The following is an 18,938-nucleotide window of genomic DNA, read 5'->3' on the forward strand; positions in this document are numbered from 1 at the left end:
TCTGGTCGCTACCTGGTGCTGTGTTGTCATGGAGATGCGTGTGGATCCAAATCATTATCCACACAGGATTACTAGGGAGGATGGAGATATTTATGATTATTTGTGTGGTGTCCCGGTGCAGGACACGTCCTGTCCCTTTTGTCTGGAGTCCCCTCAGCCAGAGTCCCTCCATGATAATGGGCTCTCTTGGAGGGTTAACCCCTAGTCGCCTCTTAATGTTATATTTAATGTATATATTTATATATTTAATTCATACAGGAATACCTCTGTATAGGACCTTAGAGGTTACATGCCTTTAATTTATGTTATGCTATGGTTCAAGGACCTTTGGGTCATGTGATATACCCAGAGTTCCAGAGGTCAGGACTGACAGGTTCTGTCGGAGCTTTGTCCCTCCCCCTTAGTATATAAGGGGTTGCTGCCACTAGATTCGCTCTTGTTCCTGGCACTTAAAAAAAGCACATCTCAGCACAATCATCAATTCAAGTTATTCAATTCAAAAAATCCCACTCGGGAAAAACAAAAATGGCTCATGCGCTGTGCCCCCCCCCCCCTCACATCACGGATATGTCTTTATATATTATGTCTTTATTTAACCCCTAGAGCAGTGTTTTCCAAACTGTGTGCCTCCACACAACACCCAGTATGCCTGGACAGTCTTCGGCTGGGTTGCGTTTGATCGTTTTGACCCACAGAATAAAGAGAACAGGTCAGTTTACCGTAAAGTGCACTGATTCTTTTTTTTTTTTCCCCCCACAAATAATAATTGTTTTGTTGCACCCTACATTGTAGAAGGTGTTATTACAAACTACAATTGGTTGCACACAAAAACAAGTCTTCATATGGGTCTGGATATCTCTTAAAAGACGAGGAGGTGAAACGAAAATGCAAAAGTTAGACTTGGCTTTGTCCTTAGTGTTTCCCAACCAGGGATTCCACAGCTGTTGGCAAACTACAAATCCCAGCATGCCTGGACAGCCAACGGGAGTTGTAGTTTTGCAACAGCTGGAGGAACCTTGCTTGGGAAACACTGCCTTTAGGTTTAATGTTTCATATATATATAGAACCAATATAAACAATAATTGTCAGAGTAAGCAGAGGATGAACACACTGGAAAAGTAATTTAAAAAGCAATATATTCTTTCTAACTCACTAAGCCAAAGAAAACAATTCACTGACCTAAGTCATGGAGCTGTAACATCACAGATATGTCTGAGACCTGCACCCCGCAGCTGGGAACTGCAGTACTGCAGCATCGAAAGGACAAAGACGAGCAAGAAAAAAAAAACTGTGAGCCAATCAGGCATGTTCCTAAACCAAAGAAAAATCTAACTACCTAAAAGGCTAGAAAAGGCTAGAAACTAGTGAGAATTTTTCCTTCAGCCTGAGCAAATCCTGCCTGTATCACTGGTATATACGTGGATTGCACATTATTTGCACACTGTAATCAAGGGCACCCCAACTAGCACCAGCTAGGAGACATATCTGTACACAGAGAATGGCCTGGGGGACTTCTGCCACCATCCTCTTAAAGGGGTACTGCAGCCAAAAATAACTAATTCTCTATCCCCAGGATAGGGACTAAATACCGGATCGCTTGGGTTCCAACCGCTGGGACCCTCCACGATCTCCGGAACGGGACCTGGCGCTGAGTGAGGAGTGCATGTGGTAGACGGCATGTGCTCCATTCATTTCTATTAGAGCTCCGAAGAGACCCAGGTACAGCACTCGGGCATCATCGGCACTCCCATAGAAATTAAAGGGGCACTCCGGTGGAAACTTTTTTTTTTTTTTTTTAAATCAACTGGTGCCAGAAAGTTAAACAGATTTATAAATTACTTCTATTAAAAAAAATCCTTATCCTTAAAGTACTTATTAGCTGCTGAATAATACAGAGGAAATTCTTTTCTTTTTGGAACACAGTGCTCTCTGCTAACATCATGACCACAGTGCTCTCTGCTGACATCTCTGTCCATTTTAAGAACTGTCCAGAGTAGAAGAAAATCCCCATAGCAAACATATGCTGCTGTGGACAGTTCCTAAAATGAACAGAGATGTCAGCAGAGAGCACTGTGCTCGTGATGTCAGAAGAGAGCTCTGTGTTCCAAAAAGAAAAGAATTTCCTCTATAGTATTCAGCAGCTAATAAGTACTGGAAGGATTAAGATTTTTTTTAATAGAAGTAATTTACAAATCTGTTTAACTTTCTGGAACCAGTTGATAAAAAAAAAAAAAAAAATTTCCACCGGAGTGCCCCTTTAATGGAGCATGTGCCATCTTGTAGTAGACAACACACACACACTAAGGGTGATAGGGTCCTGTTCGGGAAATCACAAGGGAGGTCCCAGGGGTCAGACCCACCGCAATCAGCTACATATCCTGTGGATAGGATATAAGTTATAAATTTTGGCTGCAGTATCCCTTTAAAAGCAACTACCTCCATACTGACCCAGCTCAAGGAGCGTGACAACCAGCGAACAATTAGAAATAGTCAATCTGTTACAACCAATCAAAATCAAATATCCGTATTTAAAAAGCAAACATTTTTGCAACAATGATCAGGCGTACCGGCCCTTTAAGAAAGGAAGTAAGCCAAGGAATGGATGAGCGGTAACTTACCGTCTTTACGATAGAAGGAGATTTCCACCTTACGTTCCTCGGATCCCACCAGGGCCTGAGCGATCTGTGAGACCGCGCTGGAGGTGGTACGCGGGCCGTACAGGAAGTCGCAGGTGCAGGGTCTCTGCATGACCTCCGCCCTGGTGTAGCCACACATGGTGCAGAATCCATCGTTGCAGTAAATGACGGCGCAGTTTTCCACGCGAGCGTTGGCGATGATGAACTTTCGACCTGCGAGAGAAGACAAGAGAGCGCGTTAGTGTGACAGGACCCCTCCCCCCCCCACCACCACCACCACCACCTGGATCGGCCAATGTGTCATATCAATGGGTTTAGTGTGGGTGAACGGGTAACAGTTTTCCTTTAAAGGAGATATCTCATGGATAAAAACGTACCCCTTATCTGCAGGATAGGGGATACGTTTTAGATCGTGGGGGGGGGGGGCGAGTGCTGGGCCACCCCCGCAATCTACCATATGGAGCCCTGGTTCTTCCCTGGAGCAGCAGGTCATGACCTCCGCCCAAAGTGAGGGCAGCCACGTCCCTCCATATACCTCAATGGGAGCGCTGAAGATAGCCTGCAGATAGGGGATACCTTTTTACTCCTTTAAGCTCTGAAGCTCTAAAACTATAAGCGTATTTCCAAGCACTTCAGCTTTTACCCATCTCTTGCTTTGGCGCACATACCAAGTGTGGCAGAATAGGCTATTAATCACTAGGTAAAATATTGAGGACATTTTCCCTATAGGGCTAAAGGTCAATAAAAATCTACTGGGACCTAATGCTATTTTCTCTCCGTATTCTACAGTCATGGCCGTAAATGTTGGCACCCCTGAAATTTTTTAAGAAAATGAAGTATTTCTCACAGAAAAGGATTGCAGTAACACATGTTTTGCTATACACATGTTTATTCCCTTTTGTGTCTATTGGAACTAAACCAAAAAAGGAGGGAAAAAAGCTAATTGGACATAATGTCACCAAACTCCAAAAATGGGCTGGACAAAATTATTGACACCCTTAACTTAATATTTGGTTGCACACCCTTTGGAAAAAATAACTGAAATCAGTGTCTTCCTATAACCATCAATAAGCTTCTTACACCTCTCAGCCGGAATGTTGGACCACTCTTCCTATAACCATCAATAAGCTTCTTACACCTCTCAGCCGGAATGTTGGACCACTCTTCCTATAACCATCAATAAGCTTCTTACACCTCTCAGCCGGAATGTTGGACCACTCTTCCTTTACAAACTGCTCCAGGTCTCTTATTGGACGGCGCCTTTTCCCAACAGTAATTTTAAGATCTCTCCACAGGTGATCAATGGGATTTAGATCTGGACTCATTGCTGACATTTCAGAACTCTCCAGCGTTTTGTTGCCATCAATTTCTGGGGGCTTTTTGACGTATGTTTGGGGTCATTGTCCTGCTGGAAGATCCAAGATCTCGGACACAAACCCAGCTTTCTGACACTGGGCTGTACAGTGTGACCCAAAATCCATTGGTAATCCTCAGATTTCATGATGTCTTGTACACATTCAAGGCCCCCAGTGCCAGAGGCAGCAAAACAACCCAAAACATCACTGACCTCCCCCATATTTCACTGTAGGTTCTGTGTTCTTTTCTTTGTAGGCCTCATTCTGTTTTCGGTAAACAGTAGAATGATGGGCTTTACCAAAAAGCTTTATCTTGGTCTCATCTGTCCACAAGATGTTTTCCCAGAAGGATTTTGGTTACTCAGGTTCATTTTGGCAAAATGTAGTCTTGCTTTTTTATGTCTCTGTGTCAGCAGTGGGGTCCTCCTGGGTCTCCTCCATAGTGGGGTCCTCCTGGGTCTCCTCCATAGTGGGGTCCTCCTGGGTCTCCTCCATAGTGTGGTCCTCCTGGGTCTCCTCCATAGTGGGGTCCTCCTGGGTCTCCTCCATAGTGGGGTCCTCCTGGGTCTCCTCCATAGTGGGGTTCTCCTGGGTCTCCTCCATAGTGGGGTCCTCCTGGGTCTCCTCCATAGTGGGGTCCTCCTGGGTCTCCTCCATAGTGGTGTCCTCCTGGGTGCCCTCCATAGTGGTGTCCTCCTGGGTCTCCTCCACAGTGGGGTCCTCCTGGGTCTCCTCCATAGTGGGGTCCTCCTGGGTCTCCTCCACAGTGGGGTCCTCCTGGGTCTCCTCCATAGTGGGGTCCTCCTGGGTCTCCTCCATAGTGTTTCATTTCATTTAAATGTTGACGGATAGTTCGCACTGACACTCATGCTTCCTGAGCCTGCTTGAATATCTTTGGAACTTGTTTGGGGCTGCTTATCCACCATCCGGACTATCCTGCGTTGACACCTTTCATACATTTTTCTCTTCCGTCCACACCCAGGGAGATTATCTACAGGGCCATGGGTTGTAAACTTCTTGATAATGTCATGCACTGTGGACAAAGGCAAATCTAGATCTCTGGAGATGGACTTGAAACCTTGAGATTGTTGATATTTTCCCACAATTTTGGTTCCCAAGTCCTCTGACAGTTCTCTTCTCCTCTTTCTGTTGTCCAGGCTTAGTGTGGCGCACACACAGGCACACAATGCAAAGACTAAGTGAACTTCTCTCCTTTTTATCTGCTTTCAGGTGTGATTTTTATATTGCCCACACACTTGCCCAAGGTGAGTATAAAGGAGCATCACATGCTTGAAACAATCTTATTTTTCCACAATTTTGAAAGGGTGCCAATAATTTTGTCCAGCCCATTTTTGGAGTTTGGTGACATTATGTCCAATTTGCTTTTTTTCCTCCCTTTTTTGGTTTAGTTCCAGTACACACAAAGGGAATAAACATGTGTATAGCAAAACATGTGTTACTGCAATCATTTTCTGTGATAAATGCTTCATTTTCTTGAAAAATTTCAGGGGTGCCAACATTTACAGCTACGACTGTATATTGAGGTCACAGAATCTCTTTGCTAGGAAATTCCGGGGCAGCAGCCGCCCATTGTTTTCAGTGGGATTCTGCTGCACTGGGCACACATTTCCACGGCAGAATAATTCAAATTCTGGACTCGCCAAATGAATGATCATGCTTATTCTTTTAGTAGTATCCGCTCGGAAACGCTTTGCCGCCTATGAAGAGGGCACATACCCGAGTGCCGACTGATTCTTATCTCCGGGCAGAGATTCCATAGTGTGAATGTAGCCTAGGGTGAGTTGACATGTACATAAAAACCTGCAGCGAAAAATTCTGCTTGTAGATTTTCCACTGCAAGCAGATCTGAAAGAAGACGTCCAGCGCCAAAAAATGTATCCCCAATCCGCAGGATAGGGGATAAATGTCTGATCACGGGGGGTCTGACCGCAGGGACACCCCGCGATCTCCCGTATGGGGCTCTGTCTCTGCTTAAGGAAGTGACATTTCGCACCCAGCACGATAGCTGGTGGAAACATGCACCCTCCATTCATCTCTATGGGAGAGGCGGAGACACCGCGAAAGCGGTGTCTCCGCCTCTCCCATAGAGATGAATGGAGTGGGCGGGTTTCGACCAGCGATGTGCTGGGTATGAAACTCGCTCTAGCAGAGCAGAGCCAGGGCCGAGGCAGGGCCCCATACAGGAGATCGCGGGGGGTCCCAGCGGTCGGACCCCCGCGATCAGACATTTATCCCCTAAATAAGAAAAGAAATAGCAACCAGATCTTGTCAGACATTTTCTAACTTGCAATTAAAAATATAGTGACAGTCGCTCTAAGGGATACAAACCAAAGTGGAAACAAAAAATCCGTTGTGGATTTCCCAAAAAATGACATGTTTTTTTTTTGTTATGGATTTGGAACTTCACTCAAAACTGTCGTGGATTTTATTTTGGTGTAAAAAAAAAACAAAAAAACATTTATCGTGGTCTGAATGCGACACAATTTACCTGTTTTTTTCCCAACCTGCAGTGGTCAATCTGAATAGTTGCTATGGGGGAAAAATGTAAACATTGGCCAATCAGATCTGCTCTGCAAAAATGAAAGCAGTGCTCTGATTAGTCGCTATGGGCAACGCCTCCTGACCGCACTAGGCTTATAAACATGTGGTCCCTAGCAACCAAATAACTGGTTGCTATGGGTGACAGCCGCAGATCTTCAAGGAACTAGGCTTGAACACGAGACTCCTAGCAACCAGTGTAAAATGAAAGCAGCAATCTGATTGGTTGCTATTGGTGACAGCCTTAGTTATTATTAAGATGAAAGCAGTGATCTGATTGGTTGCTATTGGTGACAGCCTTAGTTATTATTAACATGAAAGTAGTGATCTGATTAGTTGCTATTGGTGACAGCCTTAGTTATTATTAAAATGAAAGCAGTGATCTGATTGGTTGCTATTGGTGACAGCCTTAGCTATTATTAAAATGAAAGCAGTGATCTGATTGGTTGCTATTGGTGACAGCCTTAGCTATTATTAAAATGAAAGCAGTGATCTGATTGGTTGCTATTGGTGACAGCCTTAGTTATTAAAATGAAAGCAGTGATCTGATTGGTTGCTATTGGTGACAGCCTTAGTTATTAAAATGAAAGCAGTGATCTGATTGGTTGCTATTGGTGACAGCCTTAGTTATTAAAATGAAAACAGAGATCTGATTAGTTGCTATGGGTGACGGCTGTAGATGTTCACAGCACTAGGCTTCTATACTTGTGGTCCCTAGCAACTATGAGAATGGCGAAGTGATTGGTTGCTATGGGTCACAGCCTCAGTGTTATGCTGTACTAGGCATTTTATAGATAAGCCCCTAGCAACCAGTTATTGGTTAAATGTTAAAGGGGTACTCCGGTGGAAAACATTATTTTGTTTTTAATCAACTGGTGTCAGAAAGTTAAACAGATTTGTAAATGACTTCAATTAAAAAATCTTTATCCTTCCAGTACTTTTTAGCAGCTGTATGCTACAGAGGAAATTCTTTTCTTTTTAATTTCTTTTTTGTCTTGTCCACAGTGCTCTCTGCTGACACCTGATGCCCATATCAGGAACTGTCCAGAGCAAGAGAAAATCCCCATAGCAAACCTATGCTACTCTGGACAGTTCCTGACACGGACAGAGGTGTCAGCAGAGAGCACTGTGGGCAAGACAGAAAATAAATTCAAAAAGAAAAGAATTTCCTCTGTAGCATACAGCTGCTAAAAAGTACTGGAAGGGTAAAGATTTTTTTAATACAAGTCATTTCCAAATCTGTTTAAAGGACATCTGCAGCGGGATTAACACTTATGCCCTATCCACAGGATAGGGGATAAGTGTTTGATCGCGGGGGTCCGACCACCAGGACCCCCTGTGATCTCCTGTACGGGGCCGCGGCTGTCCCGTGCAGGAGGCGTGCCAGCCGCAGCATGACGTTGCGGCCGGCACGCCTCCTCCATACATCTCTATAGAACTGTATGGGGACAGGGAGGAGCATCCCCCATAGAACTGTATGGGGACGGGGAGGAGACGGGGCATCACCGTTGACCTCTAGGTCGACGCTACGCACCTTAGCGCTCACTATGAGCGTTAATGGCGGCGCCCCGTTAGGCGGTCGGACCCCCCGCGATCAAACACTTATCCCCTATCTTGTAGATAGGGGATAAGTGTATATTGCGCTGCAGGTGTCCTTTAACTTTCTGGCACCAGTTGATTTAAAAAAAAAAGTTTTCCGCCGGAGTACCCCTTTAACAGAGTTCTGTTGCTATGGGTAACACCTAAAAGGCCACATTGTAACTCAGTAAATGTATTATCACCTAGGACAGACTTTTACACTGGCTGTCTGGGCATGCTGGGAGTTGTAGTTTAGAGCCACGTATTGGAGAACACAGCAATAGCTAAACAGTACTAACTTTCTCGAAATGGCACAAACTACACGATGATATTATTTATCGCAAATCGAGAAAAAGCAGATATACTCACACCTCCTGACGGCTGTCATACGTGTACGCCAATCAATAATACATGTGGCGCAGAGTAATATGCCCTTTTACAGACATATGAACCTTTCTTCGGCGATTGTATCTCATATGATTATAAACAGCTAAAAAAACATAAAAATGAAATAAAATTAAATCTGTCGCTTTCCTATTTCCGGGATTCTAAAGGAGTGCAATGCATCGCGCAAGCGATGCATTGCACTCCTTTAGAATCCCGGAAATAGGAAAGCGACAGATCTTTGTAGCTTGTTTTTATGACTGCAGATTGGTCACCAGTACAAAGAAGAAGCAGCGGCGGCGGCGGATTATACGGACAATCGTCTCCTTATTTATACTGCGCTCATAAATTATACAATATTATATCACGCTTCTCCAGCAACCGGGAACCAATTATACCGCCAGAGCTCAGAACGGGGGAAATCTATAAACATTGTACCCAAATATACGCACCCGCGAGGAGGACGCCAACAAGGCGAACATTTACAGGGGCACACTAGATGTTACACATCTGTGGTGGACATATTGTTTTATTACAGGTTCACAGGGACCCTCTCAAAATCTTAACATCAACTTTTTGCTATCAGGAGGTAAATATTTCTGGGTTTGGCGGATGCCCCAAAAATGTTACCTACCAGAAAAAAGGCTTCTATCTATAATAGAATAACAAATAAGAGGTGTGACACTTATCAGGGCACTGAGGGGGGTATTAAAAGGACAGGAGTGTGTAATGAATAGACAAGGAGTGTAATGAAGAGACAGTCAGTGTAAGGAAGAGACAAAGGGTGTAATGAAGAGACAAGGAGTGTAATGAAGAGACAAGGAGTGTAATGAATAGACAAGGAGTGTAATGAAGAGACAGTCAGTGTAATGAAGAGACAGGGAAGTGTAATGAAGAGACAAGGAGTGTAATGAAGAGACAAGGAGTGTAATGAATATATAGGGATGTATTGAAGAGAAAGGGAGTGTAAAGAAGAGACAGGGAAGTGTAATGAAGAGACAGTCAGTGTAATGAAGAGACAAGGAGTGTAATGAAGAGACAGTCAGTGTAATGAAGAGACAAGGAGTGTAATGAAGAGACAGTCAGTGTAATGAATAGACAAGGAGTGTAATGAAGAGAAAGGGAGTGTAAAGAAGAGACAGGGAAGTGTAATGAAGAGACATGGGAGTGTAATAAAGAGACTGGAGTGTAATGAAGAGACAGGAGGTGTATAATAAAGGGACAGGGGGGCGGTTATGAAGAGACAAGAGGGTGTAATGAAGAGAGAGGGGAGTGTAAGGAAGATGCAGGGAGTGTAATGATGAGAGGGGTGTAATGAAGAGACTGAAGAGGAATGAAGAGACGAGGAATTTGATGAAGGGACAGAGGTGTGTAATGAAGAGACAGGGGGTGTAATGAAGAGACAGGGAAGTGTAATGAACAGACAGTGGGTGTAATGAAGAGACAGGGAAGTGTAATGAAGAGACAGGGGAGTGTAATGAAGTGACAGGGAAGTGTAATGAAGAGACAGGGGGTGTAATGAAGAGACAGGGAAGTGTAATGAAGAGACAGGGAAGTGTAATGAAGAGACAGGGGGTGTAATGAAGAGACAGGGGAGTTTAATGAAGAGACAGGGGGTGTAATGAAGAGACAGTGGAGTGTAATGAATAGACAGGGGGTGTAATGAAGAGACAGGGGAGTATAATGAAGAGACAGGGAAGTGTAATGAAGAGACGGGGTGTAATGAAGAGACAGGGAAGTGTAATGAAGAGACAGGGGGTGTAATGAAGAGACAGGGGAGTGTAATGAAGAGACAGGGGGTGTAATGAAAAGACAGGGGAGTGTAATGAAGAGACAGGGGAGTGTAATGAAGAGACAGGGGAGTGTAATTAAGAGACAGGGGAGTGTAATGAAGAGACAGGGGGTGTAATAAAAAGACAGGGGGTGTAATGAAGAGACAGGGGGTGTAATAAAAAGACAGGGGGGTGTAATGAATAGAACAGTCGGGCGGCAGAAGAGGGGCCACAGCAGTGCGGCAGAACAGGGGGCACTGTCAGGTGGCAGAAGAGGGGGCACAGCCGGGCAACAGAACAGGGGGCACAGCCGGCCGGCAGAACAGGGGGTATAGCCAGGGGACAGAACAGGGGTTACAGCCGGGAGTTAGAACAGGGGTTACAGCCGGGTGACAGAACAGGGGGCACAGCCGGGTTGCAAGACAGGGGGCTTAGCCAGATGTTAGAATAGGGGCACAGCAGGGAGGCAGAACAGAAGAACAGCCCTCTCACTTAAGAGTAAGGAATCAGCCAGGAAAAGGGAAAGTCAGGGATTAGGAGATAAACCAATCAAACTGGAACCTGATTAAGCGCAGTGATCCCGTACACCGGATTATCCTGCTCTGCCCAGGCGGCCGGCACGTTCTGTCCACCATCACATGGCACACTGCACATACTCTGAGGCTGCTATGTATCACACTGGAAAGGCTTAGAAACACAGCTCTGCAGACAGTATCACACATGAAAGGCTTAGAAACACAGCTCTACAGACAGTATCACACATAAAAGGCTTAGAAACACAGCTCTGCAGACAGTATCACACATGAAAGGCTTAGAAACACAGCTCTGCAGACAGTATCACACATGAAAGGCTTAGAAACACAGCTCTGCAGACAGTATCACACATGAAAGGCTTAGAAACACAGCTCTGCAGACAGTATCACACATGAAAGGCTTAGAAACACAGCTCTGCAGACAGTATCACACATGAAAGGCTTAGAAACACAGCTCTACAGACAGTATCACACATGAAAGGCTTAGAAACACAGCTCTGCAGACAGTATCACACATGAAAGGCTTAGAAACACAGCTCTGCATACAGTATCACACATGAAAGGCTTAGAAACACAGCTCTGCAGACAGTATCACACATGAAAGGCTTAGAAACACAGCTCTGCAGACAGTATCACACTGGAAAGGCTTAGAAACACAGCTCTACAGACAGTATCACACATGAAAGGCTTAGAAACACAGCTCTGCAGACAGTATCACACATGAAAGGCTTAGAAACACAGCTCTGCAGACAGTATCACACATGAAAGGCTTAGAAACACAGCTCTACAGACAGTATCACACATGAAAGGCTTAGAAACACAGTTCTGCAGACAGTATCACACATGAAAGGCTTAGAAACACAGCTCTACAGACAGTATCACACATGAAAGGCTTAGAAACACAGCTCTGCAGACAGTATCACACATGAAAGGCTTAGAAACACAGCTCTACAGACAGTATCACACATGAAAGGCTTAGAAACACAGCTCTGCAGACAGTATCACACATGAAAGGCTTAGAAACACAGCTCTGCAGACAGTATCACACATGAAAGGCTTAGAAACACAGCTCTGCAGACAGTATCACACATGAAAGGCTTAGAAACACAGCTCTACAGACAGTATCACACATGAAAGGCTTAGAAACACAGCTCTGCAGACAGTATCACACATGAAAGGCTTAGAAACACAGCTCTGCAGACAGTATCACACATGAAAGGCTTAGAAACACAGCTCTACAGACAGTATCACACATGAAAGGCTTAGAAACACAGCTCTACAGACAGTATCACACATGAAAGGCTTAGAAACACAGCTCTGCAGACAGTATCACACATGAAAGGCTTAGAAACACAGCTCTGCAGACAGTATCACACTGGAAAGGCTTAGAAACACAGCTCTACAGACAGTATCACACATGAAAGGCTTAGAAACACAGCTCTGCAGACAGTATCACACATGAAAGGCTTAGAAACACAGCTCTGCAGACAGTATCACACATGAAAGGCTTAGAAACACAGCTCTACAGACAGTATCACACATGAAAGGCTTAGAAACACAGCTCTGCAGACAGTATCACACATGAAAGGCTTAGAAACACAGCTCTGCAGACAGTATCACACATGAAAGGCTTAGAAACACAGCTCTACAGACAGTATCACACATGAAAGGCTTAGAAACACAGCTCTACAGACAGTATCACACATGAAAGGCTTAGAAACACAGCTCTGCAGACAGTATCACACATGAAAGGCTTAGAAACACAGCTCAGCAGACAGTATCACACATGAAAGGCTTAGAAACACAGCTCTGCAGACAGTATCACACATGAAAGACTTAGAAACACAGCTCTGCAGACAGTATCACACATGAAAGGCTTAGAAACACAGCTCTGCAGACAGTATCACACATGAAAGGCTTAGAAACACAGCTCTGCAGACAGTATCACACATGAAAGGCTTAGAAACACAGCTCTGCAGACAGTATCACACATGAAAGGCTTAGAAACACAGCTCTGCAGACAGTATCACACATAAAAGGCTTAGAAACACAGCTCTGCAGACAGTATCACACATGAAAGGCTTAGAAACACAGCTCTACAGACAGTATCACACATGAAAGGCTTAGAAACACAGCTCTGCAGACAGTATCACACATGAAAGGCTTAGAAACACAGCTCTGCAGACAGTATCACACATGAAAGGCTTAGAAACACAGCTCTACAGACAGTATCACACATGAAAGGCTTAGAAACACAGCTCTGCAGACAGTATCACACATGAAAGGCTTAGAAACACAGCTCTACAGACAGTATCACACATGAAAGGCTTAGAAACACAGCTCTGCAGACAGTATCACACATGAAAGGCTTAGAAACACAGCTCTACAGACAGTATCACACATGAAAGGCTTAGAAACACAGCTCTGCAGACAGTATCACACATGAAAGGCTTAGAAACACAGCTCTGCAGACAGTATCACACATGAAAGGCTTAGAAACACAGCTCTGCAGACAGTATCACACATGAAAGGCTTAGAAACACAGCTCTGCAGACAGTATCACACATGAAAGGCTTAGAAACACAGCTCTGCAGACAGTATCACACATGAAAGGCTTAGAAACACAGCTCTGCAGACAGTATCACACTGGAAAGACTTAGAAACACAGCTCTGCAGACAGTATCACACATGAAAGGCTTAGAAACACAGCTCAGCAGACAGTATCACACTGGAAAGGCTTAGAAACACAGCTCTGCAGACAGTATCACACATGAAAGGCTTAGAAACACAGCTCTACAGACAGTATCACACATGAAAGGCTTAGAAACACAGCTCTGCAGACAGTATCACACATGAAAGGCTTAGAAACACAGCTCTGCAGACAGTATCACACATGAAAGGCTTAGAAACACAGCTCTGCAGACAGTATCACACATGAAAGGCTTAGAAACACAGCTCTGCAGACAGTATCACACATAAAAGGCTTAGAAACACAGCTCTGCAGACAGTATCACACATGAAAGGCTTAGAAACACAGCTCTGCAGACAGTATCACACATGAAAGGCTTAGAAACACAGCTCTGCAGACAGTATCACACATGAAAGGCTTAGAAACACAGCTCTGCAGACAGAATCACACATGAAAGGCTTAGAAACACAGCTCTGCAGACAGTATCACACATAAAAGGCTTAGAAACACAGCTCTACAGACAGTATCACACATGAAAGGCTTAGAAACACAGCTCTGCAGACAGTATCACACTATGAAAGGCTTAGAAACACAGCTCTGCAGACAGTATCACACATGAAAGGCTTAGAAACACAGCTCTGCAGACAGTATCACACATGAAAGGCTTAGCAAACACAGCTCTGCAGACAGTATCACACATGGAAAGGCTTAGAAACACAGCTCTACAGACAGTATCACACATGAAAGGCTTAGAAACACAGGCTCTGCAGACAGTATCAGCACATGGAAAGGCTTAGCAAACTGCAGACAGTATCACACTGGAAAGGCTTAGAAACACAGCTCTGCAGACAGTATCACACATGAAAGGCTTAGAAACACAGCTCTGCAGACAGTATCACACATGAAAGGCTTAGAAACACAGCTCTACAGACAGTATCACACATGAAAGGCTTAGAAACACAGCTCTGCAGACAGTATCACACATGAAAGGCTTAGAAACACAGCTCTGCAGACAGTATCACACATGAAAGGCTTAGAAACACAGCTCTACAGACAGTATCACACATGAAAGGCTTAGAAACACAGCTCTGCAGACAGTATCACACATGAAAGGCTTAGAAACACAGCTCTGCAGACAGTATCACACATGAAAGGCTTAGAAACACAGCTCTGCAGACAGTATCACACATGAAAGGCTTAGAAACACAGCTCTGCAGACAGTATCACACATGAAAGGCTTAGAAACACAGCTCTGCAGACAGTATCACACATGAAAGGCTTAGAAACACAGCTCTGCAGACAGTATCACACATGAAAGGCTTAGAAACACAGCTCTGCAGACAGAATCACACATGAAAGGCTTAGAAACACAGCTCTGCAGACAGTATCACACATAAAAGGCTTAGAAACACAGCTCTGCAGACAGTATCACACATGAAAGGCTTAGAAACACAGCTCTGCAGACAGTATCACACATGAAAGGCTTAGAAACACAGCTCTACAGACAGTATCACACATGAAAGGCTTAGAAACACAGCTCTGCAGACAGTATCACACTGGAAAGGCTTAGAAACACAGCTCTGCAGACAGTATCACACTGGAAAGGCTTAGAAACACAGCTCTGCAGACAGTATCACACATGAAAGGCTTAGAAACACAGCTCTGCAGACAGTATCACACATGAAAGGCTTAGAAACACAGCTCTGCAGACAGTATCACACATGAAAGGCTTAGAAACACAGCTCTACAGACAGTATCACACATGAAAGGCTTAGAAACACAGTTCTACAGACAGTATCACACATGAAAGGCTAAGAAACACAGCTCTGCAGACAGTATCACACATGAAAGGCTTAGAAACACAGCTCTGCAGACAGTATCACACATGAAAGGCTTAGAAACACAGCTCTGCAGACAGTATCACACATGAAAGGCTTAGAAACACAGCTCTACAGACAGTATCACACATGAAAGGCTTAGAAACACAGCTCTGCAGACAGTATCACACATGAAAGGCTTAGAAACACAGCTCTGCAGACAGTATCACACATGAAAGGCTTAGAAACACAGCTCTGCAGACAGTATCACACATGAAAGGCTTAGAAACACAGCTCTGCAGACAGTATCACACATGGTGGGATTAGATAAACCAGTAAATCAAACAAAAATCCCACAAGATCATTTTAGATACAGCAGACATAAACATAAACGGTTAATAACTAGCTCCGCCCCTGCGTGTTATCATTGCCCCCTATTCAGTGATCCCTGGGGTCGCTCATGTTTGGTATTGTTACTCCATTAAGTTAATTAACTGAACACAAACATCACTTGACCTCCACCCGGGGCCCCATCCAGCGCCGAGAGCTACAACGAAACTGCGTCCAAACGCCCTGCCGGTGAGAAAAGAGACCCTGAGGGTGAGGACATCGTCCGGGGGTCCAATATAGGGGTCGTCTCCATCTCAGAAATACTACTTAGTCACGTCTTTGTTATATGTTTTCCAGCAAAAGTTGGCTGACCACCACTCAGCTTGTCACAGGTCACCAGTGGCCTCCAAACTCTGGACTTCCAGATGTTGCAAAACTACTGTCTGGGCATGCTGGGAGTTGTAGTTTTGCAAAGCAATAAAAAAATAAAATAAAATAGAATAAAGTAGTAAAACATATGAAAAAAAGTTATAAATTGGGTATCGCTGTTAAAGCCTCACTTCAAAACACTTTTCACATGTGAAAAGTTTAGATTGCAGGGGGTCTCACTCCTGGACCCCCCCCCCCATCCCTCCCCCCCCCCAGCAGCTACTCATTCCCATAGACTCTAATGCATTAAACTAGTTGGAGTCCCGGAATCTATTATACACATACAAGCCTTGCCAAAGCATGTGAAGACCCCAACATATCTTTCGAGTCCCGGCATTTATTATACTATACACATACAAGTCTTACCAAAGCATGTACAGACCCCCATATGTTTCATCAGAAGTGGAGCTTCCTCAGGGGGCGTGAGCTCCATTTCTTAGCATAACATATGTTGGGGTCTGTACATGTTTTGGTAAGACTTGTATGTGTATAATAGATGCCGGGACTTGTGAAAGTGCTTATAATGCATACAAGTTGGAAAGCAGACAAAAGACAATAGATAATAACTAACGAGTCCCGGCATCTATTATGCCCATACAAGGCTAACGCCCACTGAGGACGCTCCATTTCTGAGCGAAACATATGTCGGGGTCTGTACAAGCCTTGGTAAGGCTTATATGTGTATCACAAATCCCGGGACTCGTTAGTTATTATCTATTGTCTTTTGTCTGCTTTTGAACTTGTATGCATTAAGCACTTTCAGGAGTCCCGGCATCTATCATACACATATAAGCCTTACCAATGCGTGTACAGACCCCAACATATGTTTCGAGTCCCGGCATCTGTTATACACATATAAGCCTTACCAAAGCATGTGAAGACCCCAACATATGTTTCGAGTCCAGGCATCTGTTATACACATATAAGCCTTACCAAAGCATGTGAAGACCCCAACATATGTTTCGAGTCCAGGCATCTGTTATACACATATAAGCCTTACCAAAGCATGTGAAGACCCCAACATATGTTTCGAGTCCCGGCATGTACAGACCCCAACATATGTTTCAAGTCCCAGCGTGTACAGACCCCAACATATGTTTCAAGTCCCAGCGTGTACAGACCCCAACATATGTTTCAAGTCCCGGACTGTACAGACCCCAACATATGTTTCAAGTCCCGGCATGTACAGACCCCAACATATGTTTCAAGTCCCAGCGTGTACAGACCCCAACATATGTTTCAAGTCCCAGCGTGTACAGACCCCAACATATGTTTCAAGTCCCAGCATGTACAGACCCCAACATATGTTTCAAGTCCCAGCGTGTACAGACCCCAACATATGTTTCAAGTCCCAGCGTGTACAGACCCCAACATATGTTTCAAGTCCCGGCGTGTACAGACCCCAACATATGTTTCAAGTCCCGGCGTGTACAGACCCCAACATATGTTTCAAGTCCCGGCGTGTACAGACCCCAACATATGTTTCGAGTCCCGGCATTTATTATACTATACACATACAAGTCTTACCAAAGCATGTACAGACCCCCATATGTTTCATTAGAAGTGGAGCTTCTTCAGGGGGCGTGAGCTCCATTTCTTAGCATAACATATGTTGGGGTCTGTACACGTTTTGGTAAGACTTGTATATGTATAATAGATGCCGGGACTTGTGAAAGTGCTTATAATGCATACAAGTTGGAAAGCAGACAAAAGACAATAGATAATAACTAACGAGTCCCGGCATCTATTATGCCCATACAAGGCTAACGCCCACTGAGGACGCTCCATTTCTGAGCGAAACATATGTCGGGGTCTGTACAAGCCTTGGTAAGGCTTATATGTGTATCACAAATCCCGGGACTCGTTAGTTATTATCTATTGTCTTTTGTCTGCTTTTGAACTTGTATGCATTAAGCACTTTCACGAGTCCCGGCATCTATCATACACATATAAGCCTTACCAATGCGTGTACAGACCCCAACATATGTTTCGAGTCCCGGCATCTGTTATACACATATAAGCCTTACCAAAGCATGTGAAGACCCCAACATATGTTTCGAGTCCAGGCATCTGTTATACACATATAAGCCTTACCAAAGCATGTGAAGACCCCAACATATGTTTCGAGTCCTGGCATCTGTTATACACATATAAGCCTTACCAAAGCATGTGAAGACCCCAACATATGTTTCGAGTCCAGGCATCTGTTATACACATATAAGCCTTACCAAAGCATGTGAAGACCCCAACATATGTTTCGAGTCCCGGCATGTACAGACCCCAACATATGTTTCAAGTCCCAGCGTGTACAGACCCCAACATATGTTTCAAGTCCCAGCGTGTACAGACCCCAACATATGTTTCAAGTCCCAGCGTGTACAGACCCCAACATATGTTTCAAGTCCCGGACTGTACAGACCCCAACATATGTTTCAAGTCCCGGCATGTACAGACCCCAACATATGTTTCAAGTCCCAGCATGTACAGACCCCAACATATGTTTCAAGTCCCAGCGTGTACAGACCCCAACATATGTTTCAAGTCTCGGCGTGTACAGACCCCAACATATGTTTCAAGTCCCGGCGTGTACAGACCCCAACATATGTTTCAAGTCCCGGCGTGTACAGACCCCAACATATGTTTCAAGTCCCGGCGTGTACAGACCCCAACATATGTTTCAAGTCCCGGCGTGTACAGACCCCAACATATGTTTCAAGTCCCGGCGTGTACAGACCCCAACATATGTTTTGAGTCCCGGCATTTATTATACTATACACATACAAGTCTTACCAAAGCATGTACAGACCCCCATATGTTTCATTAGAAGTGGAGCTTCTTCAGGGGGCGTGAGCTCCA

General features: G+C 44.5%; 1 protein-coding gene across 3 annotated transcripts in view; it reads right to left on the reverse strand.

The window, feature by feature from the left end:
• The window catches only part of KCNH2 (potassium voltage-gated channel subfamily H member 2), a 400,050-nt gene that overhangs the window by 314,291 nt on the left and 66,821 nt on the right, over positions 1–18,938 (reverse strand). For all 3 annotated transcript variants that reach the window (XM_056518834.1, XM_056518835.1, XM_056518836.1), the window contains one exon: positions 2,619–2,849. In XM_056518834.1, the coding sequence (XP_056374809.1) occupies positions 2,619–2,849 (231 nt within the window). The remainder of the gene's footprint in view (positions 1–2,618; positions 2,850–18,938) is intronic.

This window comes from Hyla sarda, chromosome 5 (assembly GCF_029499605.1).
Source record: "Hyla sarda isolate aHylSar1 chromosome 5, aHylSar1.hap1, whole genome shotgun sequence".
Taxonomy (NCBI): domain Eukaryota; kingdom Metazoa; phylum Chordata; class Amphibia; order Anura; family Hylidae; genus Hyla; species Hyla sarda.